The sequence below is a fragment of the Anolis carolinensis genome, chromosome 1, assembly GCF_035594765.1.
Source record: "Anolis carolinensis isolate JA03-04 chromosome 1, rAnoCar3.1.pri, whole genome shotgun sequence".
Classification (NCBI taxonomy): Eukaryota; Metazoa; Chordata; class Lepidosauria; order Squamata; family Dactyloidae; genus Anolis; species Anolis carolinensis.
In genome coordinates, this window is record NC_085841.1 from 250769207 (window position 1) to 250789085 (window position 19879).

Consider the following 19879-nt stretch of genomic DNA (forward strand, 5'->3'; position numbering starts at 1 on the left):
CATGCACATGCACACACACACATATAGAGAGGGGGGGGGGAGGCTGGAGTTACACTGAAAAGAAGTCCCTGTTCTGACTTATATACAAATTCAACTTAAGACCGCACCTACAAAACCTATCTTGTTCATAACTTGGGGACTGCCTGTACTGCAAAACTTTCAGTAACAGCCCATTGAAAAATCCAGTCTGTGCACTCTGGGACAATTCTGGCATCTATAAAGACTTGCCCCATGTCTACAAGTGTAAGATCATAAATCACTCCAAAAGGTGTTCTTGGCAAATAATTTATCCCCAATTTTCCAATGAAGGCTGTGTCCACTCCTGATACAAAGTTGGTCCTTTTGGTCAAGAGGGAGAAAAGCAGAAATAAACTGTGCCTCCTATTTACCATTTGTGTATCGTGTCTACAACTACCTTTCATATTTATTATCCTGTGGTAACCAATTACATTTGCTTGCTACATGCTGAATATGATAATCCTCTGATAATACAGGAGTAACATTAGATGGCTCAAAATATCCTTTAGAGAAACCCTCTTAAAGCTGGAATTCCCTAATAAAAGTGATCTCATGTATGGATTTAACAGCTATTATTACTTCTTATATAACAGTCTGATGGTCTATTAAGTCAAAATTTGAGCTTCTTCTGCATGCCAATTCTTTCCTTTCTTTCACCAAAATATATTTCCCTGACACCTGCCCATAGCTCTGCTGGAAGTTTTCCAATTTAAAATCAATTGATGTGCAATCATTACTAAATTGATTGATTAAACAAACATGCATATTACCAAACTCATAATACAAGTATTTATAGAAAATGCTAAAGGAACAGTACAATTTCTCATAAGTGACACTGCAAGTTAAAAATGATCTCTCTTTCCAAAATGTGCAATGGAGCCACCATGGTTGTATTTTCAGATTTCACTACACCATGGCCTGGTTTGTGAAACCTGGTTTCCTCTGATGTATTAATCTATTTTTGCTATCAAGTAATGATTTGCTAACCAGCCAGAAACCACAGCCTACACCAATGCTTTTTGAAGGTTTATAAACTCTAGTACAAACCATGGATTATTGAAGGGATTAGCAACTATGTGGGCACCGATCTTCACTCCCACACTCCCTAATATCTATTCATAGGACAATTTTCATTTGTACACATTGAGCAGCACACTAGGAATGATATGAAATTTCTACCAGTTCCACTTTTGGAGCGTTTGACGGGCTTTTGAAAGGTAGGTGATGTAAGGAAGCAAATTATTAATTTTGTGGGTTATTAACTCTGTTGGCGTAAAAATAAACCCGTTTGAAAATCACTATTAAAAAAATCATGGAGCTTAAATGCTCTGAGGGAGTGCCAAGGAATATTATTTGACTTGTAACCTACACTTGTAGTCACCTGTCCCTGGCTTATTGGGACATTAACTTCCTTGCTTGCTTTTCTACCTATCCACCTGAGACAGTGGTTGCTAAAAGGTGTATGAGAGAAAAAATTCATGACTCAAGTAAAAAAAAAGGATAACATAAACCCTGGTTGATCACGCTGCCTTTGTATAGCTGAGCAAACACTAACAAGTGAAGCTTTTACAATATTATAGAGAGAAAACATACTTTTTCCTGTTTATATCGTTCAGAGCACCAGGTTTACTTAAGCCAATTGTCCACTGACCTCCAACATGTGGTTTATTGCTGTTACAAGAGCACAAGGGTGTTAAATTTAAATTATAAAGTCAGCTGGCACATACACACATTTTCATATTTATATTATGTTTGATACTAAAAGCTTATGTGATCTCCTAACTCGGCCTTCCTGAGTTCAAAACCTAGCACAAGCATGTTTGAAAAGCCTTACATAAGTTACTAAAGTTGCAATTTTTCTCAGGCTTGCAAGGCTTTTGTTGTTTATAAATCAAAGTTTTATAAACAGCATCCTGCTACAGAGAGATTATTGCTCTATCATAAAAACGATTGTGAAGGAAATCAACATGTTTAAGACTGAAAGAAGATATAATGGGAAGTATTTTAAAGTCATTATGGCAATTAGCTCAAGCACATAGAAAAATTCTGCTCTTATATGCTTAAATTAGTATGTAAAGATGCTGGTCAAGTGAAAAACAAGCACTGGTCAGCTGATAACACAGTTTTGCTTTTTAACTAGGAACATGTTATTTGCTAATTAGTGTCCTCTGAGATATTTTCTTTCTTGTAAAGTCATTTATGGAATGTAATTATGTAATCTAAAAGCTTGTGTACCCTGAGCCAGAATATAAATTAGTTCCAGAAACACAAAAGACAAACATCAAATCATAATCAAGCTTACTTACCTACAATAGTAAGATTAACCTGGGCTTGTCTGCTGCCTTGTTTGTTTTCTACGACTAAAGTATAACATCCACAGTGTTCATGCTTTGTGGAGGAGATAGTAAGCTTACTGCTATTCTCAGTATTCTCAATTTTGATGTGTTCATTTTCTTGGATCTGTCAAATTAATCAGGTATATTTAGACAAGTATTGAAAAAAATTACACTACACAAATTAAACAGAAATTCATAAAAATAACACTATACATGGTCTGGATCTTATTGTTAGCCTCAACTAGAACAGCCCTACTGCACCTCTTCGACTAACATATGAGTTTACTTACCATGTTACCATCGAGTGGGTATCAATAAATTCACCAATCCTAAAACCACACCTTTATTTGCTCTCATGTTTAAATGCCCCCTTTCTCCTTCCTCTCACTCTTTATGGTGGGGTTAAATAAAACAAAAATCCCGCAGTGGCACCAATTTAATTTTTCTTCACTTTTAGTCCTCCTGGGGAGTAGCATCCAGGGGAGAGCAGAGAGTGAGATTTCCCCTACAAGCCTGAGTTACCCCAACCAGCTGATCTTAAAGAAACTGAACTTCAGCTGCACACAACATATTTAATGTTGCGTGTAGTATAGTTATTCATGTTCAGAACAAATTTGTTGTGTTTACATATTATAAAAATATATAGTATTTTCCTGCAATTTCTGCAATTTCGGGAGTAGTCTTGGGATTTTTCATTGTTGGGACTATTGGCCTTCCCTTAAGCTTTCAATTCCACTGCATTGTAACAGGAGGAAAAGCACCACGAAAGAAAAACCATTTTACATCACTAAAAATTACTTCCTACTTACAGGCCAACTAGGGATACACCTACATCCTAGAATAAATGCAGTTTTATACCACTTTAACTGTCATGGCTTAATGCTATGGAGTGGGAGTTGTAGTTTTACAAGGTCTTCAGCCTTCTCTGCTAAATAGTACCAAACTTCAAATATGAGGATTTCATAGCATTATGCCATGGCAGTTAAAGTGGTGTCAAACTACATTAATAACAAAGTGTAGATGCACCCTGGGTCTGTAAAATGGCTACAATGAACAACTCTAATACTTACACAAACATGGAAATATGTATATACAAATACACACTACAAACATAATATTTATTTCTGTTTTGATTTGTAAGAAAAGGCAGCAAATGCTTTAGCTACTCAGACTGTACATGAGTAAATTAAACTGGGCTAGGAGAAAAAAGACAGATGAAAATCTTATTCTCTGAGGAATGCAATCCAGTTTTGTAGTGATGAGCTACAAACGTGCTTTGAAACACTTCGCTACAGATTCAAGATGAGAAATACTGCACACAATCTCAAGAAATACAGTTTGCACAATAAAGGAAGATAACTTAATATTAACTGTTCATTTAAAAGCACAATGTGTTCCAAATGAGAAAACAGTAAGAGCAATAACTTTCCCCCTCTCCCGTACCCCTTGGCCACTTCCTGTGTGATAAGAATTGGTCAAGCTCACCAACAGAATTTCATTAAAAATTAAGGCTATTTAGTTTGGCTTGTCCTGTTGTACATCTTGAGGCAATAAGAAAAAAACCCATGGCGGTCTATGTTGCAAAGTCTGTTTTGGCAGAAGACCATGAATGTTAGCCTCTTGTAGCTGATCCAGTAAGATGAAAAACAAAGTCACAACATACTGGGAAGGAAAAGCAGCTACATATTTTAATTTTCTTTAGGCATTTTTCTGCTTCTATCTTTGCCATGTCCATTCAGGACACCTGAACACACATCTATACATTCCAGATGTGAAACAGGAGAAACCTAAACATCTGTATTATACACCATTGAAAGGCTATTACTGGGAAATTATGCCACCCAAACCAGAAACCCTTCCCATGGGGCATGTACATTGGCACTTCTGGTAATCGAAGAACAAATGACTCGGAGGACCAAAGGTTGAGAGCTTTCTGGAAAAAAACTGGTGCCATTTTTGGAATCAGCAGGGCAAATATACCCAGAAACTGAGCTAATTTGGGGCATCAAAATATGTATTGGCCAGTGTTAATTGCTCACCTTTATAGTTCAATCTTAAAATATTAAAAAGTGTTCTAAGAGGGCAGCACATAAAACAATCAACAAAACTGCAAAACTGCAAAAAATTGAAGGACAAAAATCAGCAAAATCCCTGGACAACATACAGGTGGAACCCTTGTTGAACCAAGTGATTGTCAGAGGTGGCAGCGAAGATGCTTTCAATATTGCATCAAACCACTACAGAGGCTTCTAGTTTATTTGTAATATTGTGTCTCACAGGTATAGCTGTTCCTCTTGATCCTAAAAGAAACCACTTGCCTTTGACAAAACAACTGTCAATGCAAATCTAGATTATAATGTTCCAAAAAGTAACTATACAAGTCTCCACCCCCAAGGGACTTACAATCTTAGCTCTGCTGAGTTAATTATTGTAAACATTCTTTCCAAATGCAATCTAAGATCAGAGGAACACAAAGAAGAATTTTTTCACCTGCTTCCGAAATTTCATCCAAGTACATGTTAAGGGTGAAGTTCCTGCTACTTTGCATAACAGCTCCACTGATTCACCTGCCCGCACTTTTTGGTCTTCTGGAAACTGAACAATCTGTGGAGGAACAGCTGTAAAAAAAAAATCAGGAGCTCTCTTAATATGCCAGAGTTTGGCTCAGAGTAAGAATTGATATCCTCTCCATTGCCCACCAATGCAATACTATAGCCTAGTTGATAAATGAGGTCTGAAACCATAAAGCTGCACTATGGGTTGATGTGGTTATTAAACCTCCTGTTTCTTAGCTGCCAAAAATCTGTGAAAGCTAGGTTGTTGTCAAGGACTTGTCAAACTTGCCATTTAGGCTGTATTCAACTGCTGTGTGAGAAAGAGAAAAGTTAGCTAGCACTGGATCAGCATATGGACATTTATGTGACAGAAGTCTTGACACTGGTTGTTAATTTGTTTTCTTTATACTGTAATGACAACAACAACCCTGGACCCAGAATAAGAATTAGTTTCACATTATTCAAATGTACTTATATCAGTGGTTCTCAACCTGTGGGTCCCCAGGTGTTTGGGCCTACAACTCCCAGAAATCCCAGACAGTTAACCAGCTGTTAGGATTTCTGGGCGTTGAAGACCAAAACATCTGGGGACCCACAGGTTGAGAATCACTGACTTATGCTGTGTGGTTAATTGTCAGCAAAACCCATGGTATCTCATAGACAATAAAGCCAATTCCTCTTTGAGACCAGGAATGGACTGATTTAGCAAACTAGGTAGGCAAGCAATTTCCCCACCTTAGACCCCACAGTAGGGGCTTCAACCTCCCAGAACTAAAACTAACCCTTCCCAAATCCAGCGTTCAGTTTCTGAGAAACCTGAAATTGCTGCTTATGGAGACTTCCAAGAGAGCTGATAAATTCATCCTTTTTATTATCTAGAAAAATGCAGTCCAGAGAGCCCAGAAATGTTTACATGTAACCCTTTCTGCTAAATAATGGGAGTAAAGGGGATAAAGTAAAGAAAATCGCCCCTCCTTCCTTTTTTTTTTTTTTTGTTTCTCTCTCTCTCTGGTTGGTGGGGGAGATAAACAGACAGAAAGGAAGGGAGAAGGGAAAGAAAATAATAATAATAATAATAATAATAATAATAGCAATAATAAAACAAAATAAACAAAATAAAACTAGGAAAAAATGGCAACGTTCAGATTTAAGACGGATAAAGATAAAGATAAAGGAATGCAAAGGAGAGGTTCACTTGGGGAAGATATAAGCCTAAGAGACATTATGAAGGAAATGAGGGAAGTCATGAAGGAAGTCCAGAAAGTGGCCGAGAAACAAGACGCATATCAAAAAATGTTCCAAGACCAAATGTTAAGCATGAAGAATGAAACTGGGGGACATGAAGAAAGTTATTAATAATCTAAAACAGGAAATTCAAGAAATAAAACAAGACAAAATAAAACAAGAGAAATCCCAGATAAAAATCCAGTCAAAGGTAGAGAACTTAAAACTTAAAAATCAAAAATTAGAACAGAAACAAGAACTGATTGAACAGAAAAATCTAGAATTCCAGTTGAGATTTAGAAATATAGAAGAAGAGAGTAGGGAGAATATAAGAGAAATAATAATCAATCTAACATCGAAACTAACACAAACTACTTACGAGAATATGGATCAGGAGATCGACAGAGTATACAGAATATCAACAAACTACGCAAGAAGAAATAAGGCCTCAAGAGACGTGATTGTCCACTTGTGATGACTCATGGGCCATGTAGTCCCGTTCCTAGTACTATTGTGGCAGATGAAGAGGAAAACTTGGGTTTCCCACCGTTTCAGCCAGAATTGGAGCCCTTGCACCTGCAAGATGTTTGCCCACAAGAAGTCAGCCAAACAAGCCTTGAGCAGAAATCTCCCCCATTTTCTCGCCGGGATTATTATAATCGAGATAGAGGCGCTAGGGAGGCGAATCGCAGAAGCTGCCAGACAATTAGCTGATTAAGCCTGTTTCCCTTGGGAAATCTTAAGGAGTCATGCATCTGGACACAGTATGGGTTTCGTTTCTTGTTCCCCAGGGAAAGTGTTCCTTGGCGGGAAAACAAGATCCTATATAGGTGTTTACCCGCAAGGAAATCCTTGCGGAGTCAATTCGTCAGCTTCGGGAGTGAGATCGTGTGTGGACTATGCTACTCCAGTTCCCTGTTTCCCGGACCTTGCCACGGACCTTGTTCTAGTTCCAAGCCTGCCTTGTCCCCGGATCTTGCCACGGACCTCGTTCTTGCTTCTTGCCTCTTGTTGCCACGTATCAAGCCTTGTTTGCCAAGAATCTAGTTTGCTTCCAGCCTTGTTGTCAAGCTCCATTGGACTAAAGGACCCTGTCATTTCCCCACACTTTGCTTGGCAAAGTGTGTGTTTCGGTTATTGGATTATAACTTTGGACTCTAATATCACATATTTGACATTGTTCTCCTGGACTATATTTGACCTTTCCTGAAAGGTCTACTTCTGAACTATATTCTTCACTTGTTTTTATTGACTTTATATATTCCTTTAATAAAGATATTAGATAGATTCTGGTCTCTGCGCATGGTTATTGGTGCTCTGCAGCCTGGGTCCTGACACCACTTCTCAAAGAAAAGAACTCGGGATAACATCCTAAGAGAGAATAACAAGAAACCAATATATTACAAAGAAAAAAAATAGCTATTCTCAAAGAATTCCTACCATCAACTCTAATCAAAAGAAGAAAATATACGTTTCTAACAGAAGAACTAAAAAAGAGACAAATTAAATTTAGGTGGGAGCAACCAGAAGGAATCATGACGACCTATAAAGAGGAGAGACTGTGGATCACTACTGAAGAAAAGGCCAAGGATTTTTACAGAAATCTGAAGAAAGATGACGAAACTAATTCTCAAAGAAATAAAAAGAAGGGAACAAAGGACAGGATTGACAAGAAGAGACTTAGAGAAGAATCTCCGGGCATAGAGAACGCCCAAGGAGGTACAGGCTCCCTGATTCTAGATGAGATTGAAGAAGTAGAGGAAGAAAGACAGGAGGAACTGGAAAACGCAAAAGATGGAGAGATCGATAAGATGTTACTCGAACAACATTAATGGACTGAATTCACCAAACAAGAGGAAAAAAATCTTCAACAGTATCAGAACAGGACTCTACGACATTGTGGCCCTACAAGAAACCCACATTGCACAGAAACATGTAGCATATTTGACACAAAAACACTTAGGCAAGGAGTTTTACTCCTCGTCGATTGAAAAGAAGAGCGGAGTAGTAACATACATCAAAGAATGGATTCCATCGGAACTAGCTTTTAAAGACAACGAAGGAAGAATCCTGGGAACTTTTGTATACCTGGAGAATAAAAAAGTCTTAATCTGTAATATTTACGCCCCTAATGGGCCAAAAACTCATTTTGTTAAGCAATTAAAAGATTTAATAATGGAACACGAATTTGAAAATTTGATTTTATTGGGCAACTTTAATGGAGTGATGAACGCGGAGATAGATAAAACAAAAGACATAAAAAGAAAGAGCAAAAAGGGGGGAGGGAATCTACCAAAAAACTTTATTAATCTGCAACAGGAATTGGATCTACAAGATGTATGGAGATCCCACCACCCACAGGAAAGAGACTACACTTTCTTTTCCGACAGACACCATGTTTGGTCACGAATAGACATGGTTTGGATCTCAAATTGTCTCTCAACCAAAATATCCAAAATGGAAATATTAGCTAGAACTCATTCGGATCATTGCCCAATAAAATTTATAATACACGAAAGTAAAAAACCAGGGAAATGGAGATTAAATGATCTATTATTGAAATCAGAAGAAGACATAGGGAAAAATAAACTTATATTGAAGGAATACTTTAAAATTAATACAACCCCAGGAATCTCGACCCAAACAGTATGGGAGGCCAGTAAGGCCGTCATGAGAGGCCACTTCATAAAACAGAACGCATGGAGGAATAAATTAAGAAATCAGAAGTTAACAGAAATACAAGTAAATATTGCAAAATTAGAATCAAAATTTAAAAAATCCCCCAAAAATCAAAAGTTGAAAAAAGAACTAGAACTCCTGAGGCTACAGAAAAGTAATATAGAAACGGAACAACTAGCAAAAAAACTGAAATTCGTTAAACAAGATTATTTTCAGAATGCCAATAAGCCAGGAAAATGGTTTGCAAGGAAGATAGGACACAAAAAACAAAGACAACACATAACTAAAATTAATACCAATGGGAAGAGCTATCATTCTGATAAAGAAATATTAAAACAATTCGAGAATTTTTATAAAACTTTATATAATAGCGATCAAATTAAAAAAGCCAACATTATTCAATATTTGGGAGGAAAAAGACTACAGAAGATCACCGACGAACAAAGAGAATATTTGAACAAACCAATCAACGAACGAGAGATAAAGATGGCAATTAGAAGGATGGACTCAAATAAAGCACCAGGTCCGGATGGATTCTCGGTTGCATATTAAAAAACATTCGAAGAAGAACTACTCCCTTACCTTAAGGAATTGATGAACAACATTCTCAACGAAGAAAAATGACCAAACTCATGGAAAGAGGCCAATATAACAATAATACACAAAGAAAAGACAGATCCGACGAATGTAAAAAACTACAGACCGATTTCCCTCTTAAATATTGATTATAAAATATTTACTAATGTACTCGCGGAAAGAATGAAACAATTTCTGAAAGACTGGATCAAAGAAGAACAAACTGGTTTCCTCCCGAACAGACAACTAAAAGATAATGTAAGAACAATTATTGATATTATTGAATACTATGAAACAAACAACCAGAAGAAAGTAGCCTTATTAGCAGTAGATGCTGAGAAGGCATTCGACAACATTAACTGGGATTTCTTTAAGTTGTTAATGAAAGAATTAGACCTAGGATACCAATTTATAAATGCAATACAAGCAATATACGAGGAGCAATTGGCGACCATATGGATTAACGGATTAAAAACCGACAAGATAAAGATAAAAAAGGCACTCGCCAGGGATGCCCACTTTCCCCCCTTATTTTTATTTTTGCGATGGAAATATTATTAAACACAATAAGAGATGACCCGAATCTTAAAGGGACCAGAATCAGAAACAACCAATATAAAATAAGAGCATTCGCAGACGATCTAATCTGCATTGTAGAAGATCCGATTGAAGATATAGAAAAATGGCTGTTTTAAAATAAATAAAAGTAAATCAATGATGCTGACCAAGAATGTAAGTAAGACGGAACAAGAAAAACTAAAAAAGACTTCCGGACTTCAAGTGACGAATAAAATAAAATATCTAGGAATAACAATCACGGCTAAAAACCTACACTTATTGAAAAATAATTACGAAACAAAATGGCTAGAAATAAGACAATTGGAAAACTGGAAAAATTTAAACCTCTCACTCTTAGGAAGAATTTCGGCAATTAAGATGAATATTCTGCCAAAATTGCTCTTCTTATTCCAAAATTGACCAATCCTCAGAAATATGAAAATATTTAAAAAATGGGAAAAGGAGTTAACCAAATTTATTTGGCAAGGCAAAAAAGCTATAATTAAATATATTAATCTAATTGATGAAACGAAAAGAGGCGGTTTAGGGGTACCGGACCTGAAATCATATTACGAAGTTAATGCCCTAATATGGATTAAAGATTGGATGACATTAAAGAAAGAAAAAATGTTAACGTTAGAAGGACACGATCTCCGAATAGGGTGGCATGCATACCTTTGGTATGGCAAAATAAAATTGGAAAAGAACTTCGGAAACCACTTCATAAGATCAGCAATTGTAAAAAATCTGGAACAAATATAAAGTTAGAATTTACCCAAAAACCCCCCTTTGGGTCTCCCCACTAGAAGCGGGACAAAGGAGATTGTTAGGCTGGAGGAAATGGCCCACCTATAAAGATATATTAAAACAGACTGCTGGAAACATTGAGATGAAATCCCAAGAAGAGATCAAGAAAAACTTCATAAACCTCTCTTGGCTCCAATACATTCAACTAAAAGAATATTGTAACAACGATAGGAAAGAAGGATTCATGTCAAAAGAAACATTCTGGGATAGAATTATGAAATCGGAGAAAAAACTAACATCAAAAATCTACAAAAAAATTCTAGAATGGCAAACGGAGAAAGTAATAGTAAAAGAGTGTATGACAAAATGGGCATTGAATATCAAGAAAACTATTTATATGGATCAGTGGGAGAACATCTAGAACAAAAAGCTAAAACAAATGTATTCGTATGACTTAAAAGAAAATTGGATAAAAATGTTCCATAGATGGTACATAACCCCAAAACAATTAGGACTCATAAACAAATCTCAACAGACTAATTGTTGGAAATGCAAAAAAGAACAAGGATCCTTCTTCCACATGTGGTGGACTTGTGAGAAAGCAAAAAAATATTGGAAAGAAATCCACGAGACAACTCAAAAAATCTTAAACATAAAATACCAAATGAGACTAGAACACCTATTATTAGGGATCTCGGAAGAAAACTTAAAAGAAAATGAAGAACTCCTACTCAATTACATGATAACAGCGGCGAGAATCGTCTACGCAAGAAATTGGCGACAAGAAATAACACCGGATGTAGATCAATGGATACTAAAGTTAATGGAAATAAAGAACATGGACAGATTAACATACCTATTAGCCAAACAACAAGGATTACCAAAGAAAAATACTGACTGGCAACCACTAATAAACTTTCTAATGAAAGAAAAGAATCTTAGAGTAACATAATTACAGAACAATCAAAGAGAGACAATATTATAAATATATACAAGTATAACAACAATATCGATGATAGTGAAGCTTCAATCAAAAAGAAAAAAACAGAACCATTGGGACAGACCCCCATAAGGATCAGAGTCAATATAGATGAAGATGGAAGTCTATGAACTCAATCTATTTTTATTTCATATATATTCTCTATTTTCTTTCTATTCTTTTTTTTCCTTCTTTCCTCTCCTTTCCTGTTTTCATTTTTAAGTCACATACTCTATTTTTCCCACTGTACTATAATCCAAAATGTTCTCCCACTTTCACTGTATTTTTTTGAAAAATTGCATAAATAAAAATTAAAAAAAATAATGGGAGTAAAATACTTTAAATACATAAATGATGTTTTGACACATACATCTTATTTTCATTGTCTTCTCAGACAGTTTTAAATAACACAGGTACTGAAAACAGGTTCCAAACAAATGTTCTCCATTTGTTTATGGCTCTCTGTAATCTGCCCTGAGTCCCCTTGGGGATATAGGTGCGGGATATAAAGTTTTAAAAAAATTATTATATTATCTACACAGCAGCATACAAATTAATACCTGCTTTGGGTGGAGTCTTTGAAGCTGGTTTCTTTTTTACTGTGGCCTCACCTAGTAAAAGCAAGAGAGAAAGAGAGAGATGAAAATAAGCAGTCGTTTTTAAAAGCATATTTTGTGATAAATACCATTCTTGTTTCTTCAGGCAAAATGATAGGTTAAGTTACTGTAAACAGTGGATTGCACCCCAAGAAAAAAAACTCTGGGAGTTAACAAAGGGACATAATCTGATTAACAGAGAAGAATGAAGTGAGTTTCAGAGCCAAATTATTTATTACATTGGAGCTCCCAAAATAATATTGCTTTTGTTTTTTAAAAAGTAACAAGCTGCCTTGATTAGGATTAGGGGAAAGGGGGGAATCTAACCCACCTCTACTGTGAGACCCCAAAATGCAATTTGCCTCCCTGGAGCTGCTGCTAGCTACAGAGTGGATAACTGTATAAGACCAAAGCTTTCCTTTCAACAATTAACAGAAGTTGACAAGGAGGAGGGGACATGAGGAGGGTAGATCTGGACTCTGGGGACATGTAGTGTTAGAATGATCCTGTATTCCATCTCATGGTCTTAATCAAAATTAAATCCCTTTTGCAGAAACTGACTTCTGATGGGAACTCCAATTTTATGTGTAGCTTGGTCTTTGGAAGGTTATAACATGTCACAGAACCACAGCCACGGCTATAAACCCTTTACATTACAGACAGCAGTAATGGAGCATTACAGGCTATTGGCCACCTCTCTAGCATTGTTAAATGAAGTGTATCCACTTTTGCAAGCACTCGTCCAAGGCACCTGTCTAACCCAATCTCATCCACTATATTTGTATAGCTTTTTATTCCCAAACAAATAAGGAATTTGTTTAAGGAAGGTAGATGAAACACATTCCTTGCCTCACATGGGCCCCGGCTTTCCATATGGGAAAACAGAAATTGAAATGATGTCTACAAACATGGTCATAAATCATGGATCTCATTAATGCAATTCTACTATATTTATTATTATTTATATTTATTTATGGCCCTTTTATCCCGCCTTTCTCAATCCTGGAGGGGAATCAAGGTGGCTTCACAACATAGGCAATGCCTTTAAAAACATAGTACAATAAAATACACTTGAATCCATACAACAAGTTAAATCACATGATCCATAGGCATAGTCTGCGGTCATTCCATAAGTCAATTACACATCTTTCATATCTAATTATTGCACTAGATTTTTGAAGGCTTGGTCAAAGATAAAGATAAAGATAAGCCTGATAAACATTAAAAAAAAACTATTATACTACAATTGCTTGGGCATTTGGTTGTGATGCATACTTTGTTCACAAAAATGTTGCCACAAGAAAAGGAATTGCCCTTGGTTAATGGCAGTGTTAAGAAGTTCTGAATGAATGTAATGATGAAAGAGCCATAGAAAGTTTGAGAGAATTGAAAGCACAGGCTTGACATAGGATGATGCAGGATAACTAATTGTATCTAACACTAGTTCCCCTCTGTCTTTCTAGGACCATTTGATCTTAGGCTGACATTCATCTGACTAAATGACTCATAAATATTCAACTTTTCTTACCAGAAACACTATCATTAGCAGCACTACCTTTCCAAAGTAACTACAATCTATAATGTGGAGGAAACATTCTGAATCTGAACTGGTTAATCATCTGCACCAATTTCTTTAAATTGTTTGAAATGTTCAAGGCACCAACATGATGCTGTTAAATAAGCATTATTTTAGATATGTGTGGGGTGGGTGAAAAGACCCTATGTGGACTTGCAGGAAGAGCTTTGGAAAATTTAGACTACAACTTACAGAATCCACTAGATAGCATAGGACGTGTTGTAAATTGAAATTCCAAAAAAGTAAAGTTTCCAAGTTACTGGCAGCTACGGAACATTCTTCCATGCCATTTCCAGTCCCATTAACAGAGATGCTCAGAAGCATCTGTGTTTGTCTCTGTCCCAGTCTCCTTTTCATTTCCCTTTTCAGGCATTTTACTAAAAATAGTAACACAGAACTCCCAACTGCTCCTGGTTCTCAGTAAATAGCTCTCAGCAGTGTCTGAGCAGCAGTAAATCCACTAAGTGGAAAAATTTCACATAACTCTATCAAAAGGTTGCAGACTAAGTCATTATGTTATGATTTGATGCTCAAATCTGTTTCACTTTTACACAGATTTTTTTTTTTGCATACTGTGAAGATGCAACCACCAAAGACTCAGAGAGGAGACCTTTTAATTAATTTTTTTTCTTTCTTCTTCTTATTCACTTTAGATGGTAACGCAACTTGGTTTATAATATATGCGACAGAGGCTTAGATGTTGAAAGAACAATAACAAGTTTATTCAGGCACAGGGCTTAGTGGTTACAATGTTGTTTCTCACTTAGAGGCACTTTTATTAACAGTTACAATACTAGAATGAGGTGAGTCAAACTCCCTAAAGTGTCACTTCTTTTACTTAAAGTAGTTAGAACTTCTTCTTCTGCTACTTTTAAACCGCAGTCACCCTGTGATATATGATCACAGATTCTCTGTTCCTTACCAGGACACAGACTACATTAAATAAGTCACCAAACTTATTTTAAACTGACTCAAAATGAACAATTGAGTCTCCTTGATCCCCTCAACCTAGGATCCATCTTCCCTGTGCCTCATCAGAGCACAGACTGAATCCCCTTTTTAAACTCTGCACTTCTACAAAACGGCAGTTGGCTCTGCCTACTTCTCCATGGCAACCAGCCTCTGAGTGCTGAGATGCAATAACTGTAATACTTACCCTTTTAAACACAAACACACAATTAAACATAACATCTGTAAAGCAAAAATTCATACTTCATTACAATACTGATAGCTTATGTATAGCTGTATGCATTCTCTGGCTAGTAACCTAGTAATGACATGCACAGGTATATGTACAGCATGTATGCAGAGTCCTACAACCTTAACAAGTGTCATAACAATCAGAACCAGAAAAACAAAACAATCCAAATGAAATGGAATACAGATAGGGCCAGATTATTTATTTATTTATTTATTTACAGTATTTATATTCCACCCTTCTCACCCCGAAGGGGACTCAGGGTGGATTACAATGAACATATATAGCCATCAGACAAACATTCAAAGCCATCAGACAAACAACATACAGACACACACAGAGGCATTTAACATTTCCAGCTCACAATTCCAGCCATAGGGGGAGCTGTTGCTTCACCGTCTACTAGTGACTGTACTTCCTCATTCTTTTCCGGCATGTTCCTGGCAGTTTTATGGTGTTGTAAATTAGTTAAATTAACCTCCCGCATAAAGTGTACCTAAATTTCCTACTTGACAGATGCAGCTGTCTTTCGGGCTGCATAGGTCAACAGCAAGCCGAGCTATTTAATGGTTGGGGGCTTAACCCGACCTGGGCTTTGAACATAACCTCTCGGTCAGTAGTGATTTATTGTAGCTGGTTACTAGCCAGCTGCGCCACAGCCTGGCCCTTTTTCCTTTAGCCCCCGATTATCAGACTAGGGGGCTGAAGGAAAAAGGAGTTGTTGGATTTCTCTTTTCCTCCAGGTACTTTTTGAATTTCTCAATCTTTCTGATATCAACAATATTTTGTGTTGCTTCTACAGGAAATAGGATCACTGTTAGTCTCACTTGGATGTAGGGTTGCCAGGCTAAAACCTGGAAAGGGCTCGTGTATTTTTAAAGATTGTATAGAAAAGGAAATTTCAACAGATGGTGTGTCACAGAACATCTGTTGAAATTCTTCTACACTGAAAACACAAGAGCCCATTCAATCTGGCAATCTCTTTGGAAATTGAAGGGCTGATAGCAGGTTCACATTTGAGAAATTTTGGCCTATTATGCTCTAGATTTCATTTATTCAATTTCTGGGCTACTATTCCCAGAACAAGTCACATATGTGCAAAAAGGCAAGCCCCGTATTTCTAGAATTGTTTCAGGGCCCCAACCTTTTTAATTTGGGCATGGATACAAAAAAGCATAACTATAAAACAGGTCATAAAGCTTTCTCTTGTGCTTTTCCCAGCTTTTTGCTCTTGTGTTTTTTCCCTAGCTCTTCCTTACAAGCACCAGCAGTTTTAATGGCTTCATCAGCAGGAGTCAATACCCGATGTGCCACCGTAAAGCTTTCAAAACAGAAGCTTACAGGCTAAGCTGCTAAATCTCCACACTGAGGCCATTTAATAAGCAGCTTGAGATTTTAAAATGCTAGCCATTTAACAGCTCAAACTTCAGCTACATGTGCAAGACAGCCAATATTTTGAGTGACATAATGCCCCTTGCTTTAAGAAGCTGAAATTAAAGGATGTTTCATGCAAAAACAAACAAAACAGTTTCAATCTTTCAGGAAATTGGACTGTTCATATATGATGTACTGTTGCCAATCCATGGACATGCTGAAAGTAGAAGCAACTTTGCACTTTGCATTGCTGTGGCATCTTATATCGGATTGCAAGATGGAGGGTTTCACCAAATCCTCAACCTACACTAGGCAACATTCCTCATTTCCCATGTCTCAACTGCTTGCTCCCAATCCCATACCATGCAAGTGCCAACACACCAAAACACATGTCAAAAGGACAGGGCTTTACAAACATCAAGGGCTTCCCTCCGAAAGAGTCCATATTCCCTCATTGTTCCCAAAAAAGCACAAAAGTTTTCTAATTAGCACCCAACTTACACAAAAAGTTTAGAGTCCTAATCTAAGTCTAAATACTATACCTGCATCGGTTCGTGGATATACTTTCTAGAGTTAGAGGAACAAAATTCCAAAGTGTTCGTTCAGGGAATAGTCATAGCAGTTGACAGACTGGGTTCAAAAGTTCAACCTTTATTTTGGTATCATTATGTAACATATCAAACTTGTGTGACTGTGATCAAACATATTGAGTTGTACAGAATAAAGAGTATACAGACCAGGGTTGTTGTATGTCTTTCGGGCTGTGTGGCCATGTTCCAGAAGTATTCTCTCCTGATCAGCTTCGATGTGGTGTCCCTATTTACCAAGGTCCCGGTAGCTGACACCCTCACACTAATCAAACAAAACTTCCCAGAAGACATCACAGCCCTGTTTCGCCATTGCCTCACCACTAGCTACTTTCAGTGGGACACTGGATTCTATGAACAGAAAGATGGAGTGGTCATGGGGAGCCCACTCAGCCCAGTAGTAGCAAATTTATATATGGAATATTTTGAAAAACAGGCCCTAGAAACAGCACCAAAAAAGCCAACTGTTTGGTTCAGATATGTAGATGACACCTTCACAATTTGGAGCCATGGAGAGGAAGAACTCAGCAAGTTCCTGGACCATCTTAACAGCATCCACCCAAACATCCAATTCACCATGGAAAAAGAAAAGGAAGGAAAACTGCCATTTCTAAATGTTCTGGTCATCCGCAAACCCAATCAACAATTGAGCCACACAGTTTACAGAAAACCTACACACACAGATAGATACCTTCATAAAAACTCCAACTATCACCCAAGTCAAAAAAAGTAGCACAATCAAAGCCCTGACAGACCGTGCACAAAGAATCTGCGAACCTCACCTCCTCCAAGGTGAACTAAATCACCTAAACTGGGCTCTACAGGCCAATGGATACTCCACCACAGACATCACAAGAGCTGCAAGGCCAAGAACAGGCCATGAGAGTCATGACAAAGATCCACCCAGAGGAAAGGTGTTCTTACCATACATCAAGGGAACCGCTGACCGCATAGGCAAACTGATGAAGAAGCACAACCTACAAACTATCTACAGACCCACAAAGAAAATCCAACAAATGCTATGGTCAGCGAAGGACAAGAGGGATCCTCTCTCCTCTGCAGGAGTCTACAGCTGTGCACAAGTCTACATAGGGACCACCAAACGCAGCGCCCAAACAAGAGTCAAAGAACATGAAAGGCACTACAGACTAATTCAACCAGAGAAATCAGCCATAGCAGAGCATTTGATGAACCAGCCTGGACACAGGATATTATTTGAGAACACAGAAATGCTGGACCACTCCAACAACTATCATGTCAGACTACACAGAGAAGCCATTGAAATCCACAAGCATGTGGACAACTTCAACAGAAAGGAAGAAACCATGAAAATGAACAAAATCTGGCTACCAGTATTTAAAAAACTCTAAAATCTAAACAGTAGATGGGAACCAACACTCTGAGGGCAGAGAACAGCTAATGACTGAACAAAGGATGCCCCCAGGCAAGAGACAAAACCTTTCCAATGCTAATTAGGGTGATTAACTGAAATATTAATGCTGGCTTCCCAGTGACAAAGGACTCTTGCCACACCCTGGACTCTCCACAGATATATATTCTTTCCTTTCCTTACCTAGTTTATTCCATACCTCACAACCTCTGAGGATGCCTGCCATAGATGTGGGCAAAACGTCAGGAGAGAATACTTCTGGAACATGGCCACACAGCCCAAAAGACATACAATAACCCTGTGATCCCAGCCATGAAAGCCTTTGACAACACAGTATACAGACCAACACTGTATTTACAATATAATGAGCTTCCACTTTCAGGCCTTGACTACACATTTTAGTCTGGGAATTCTTACTATTGCTAAGTATAGAATATTGCTAACTGTAAATACTAACAGTATCCCCTGCATTATGAAGACTGGAAATCTCTGAAAGTATTACATATTGCAGATGGTGCACCAATTACATCTCCCATGCCTTGTCTGATTTGTTGACCGAAATCAATTATTCATTTATTCGTCTCCCATTCCACCTAGAGTTGCCACCTTTCTAATTCTGTAGGTTTTCAGGTAAGGAACCCCTTACTAACAATGTATGAACAGCAAAGACAGAAAGAAAGGGGGAAAGGAGGTAAGTATCCCTTAGCACTTTAAAAAAGACACGATCGATAAAATAGCCCATCAAAATGGAAATTGTAAGAGAAGCGTTAACTTACAAGAGAGAAAATTTCAAAATGTTTTTGTTTACTTATGCAAGGTTTTCTTGACATGGCTGTTTCATTTCACATGTATCTATTGTTAGTTCTAAATAAGAAGTTCATGAATTCCTCTTTTGTATAATAGAAAAGAGGTAGTGTAGGAACGCCTCTATTCTTTCCACTGTATTTCTCTTTCTGATATGAAATTTTCTGTTAAAGAAGTAATGCCCAGGAACACATCTCTTTGTTAACAGAGGTATGCTTTTACTGACAATATCAGATTCTACTTCCCAGTACTGCATAGGAAGGGAATATCCCAAAGCTAGAAGAAGAATATGATAATAGAAGGAGAAAGTTGAAAGAGAAAGGCTTGGCTGCAGAAGGATATCCCTTTGCCTTGCTTTAATAACAACAACAACAACAACAACAACAACAACAACAACTTTATTTTTATACCCCGCCATCTCCCCAAAAGGACTCGGGGCAGCTTACATATGGAACAGAAACTCCAACAGACATAAAAGCAAACAAAACCACCACTAAAATAAAATAACAACATTGTAAAATTTTAAAAAACCATATAAAAAAGAATTAAACATAAGAGCAGCAGCATTGAGGCTCCATCAGACTCTGTTCAACAAAAACCAATGACTGTCATTACAAAAATGGGTGTGACCAGGCTATAAAAGGGTCGGGCATGGGAGAGTGCAAAACAATGTACCATAGGG

At 37.3% G+C, this 19879-nt stretch overlaps 1 protein-coding gene across 1 annotated transcript in view; it reads right to left on the minus strand.

Annotated features, from left to right (window-relative positions):
- Positions 1-19879, minus strand: part of mylk (myosin light chain kinase) — a 263208-nt gene that overhangs the window by 35232 nt on the left and 208097 nt on the right. Inside the window, exons 19-21 of the mRNA XM_008109540.3 lie at positions 12233-12283; positions 4845-4972; positions 2325-2478 (exon numbers count right to left, since the gene is read on the minus strand). Coding sequence (XP_008107747.1) covers positions 2325-2478; positions 4845-4972; positions 12233-12283 — 333 coding nt within the window. The remainder of the gene's footprint in view (positions 1-2324; positions 2479-4844; positions 4973-12232; positions 12284-19879) is intronic.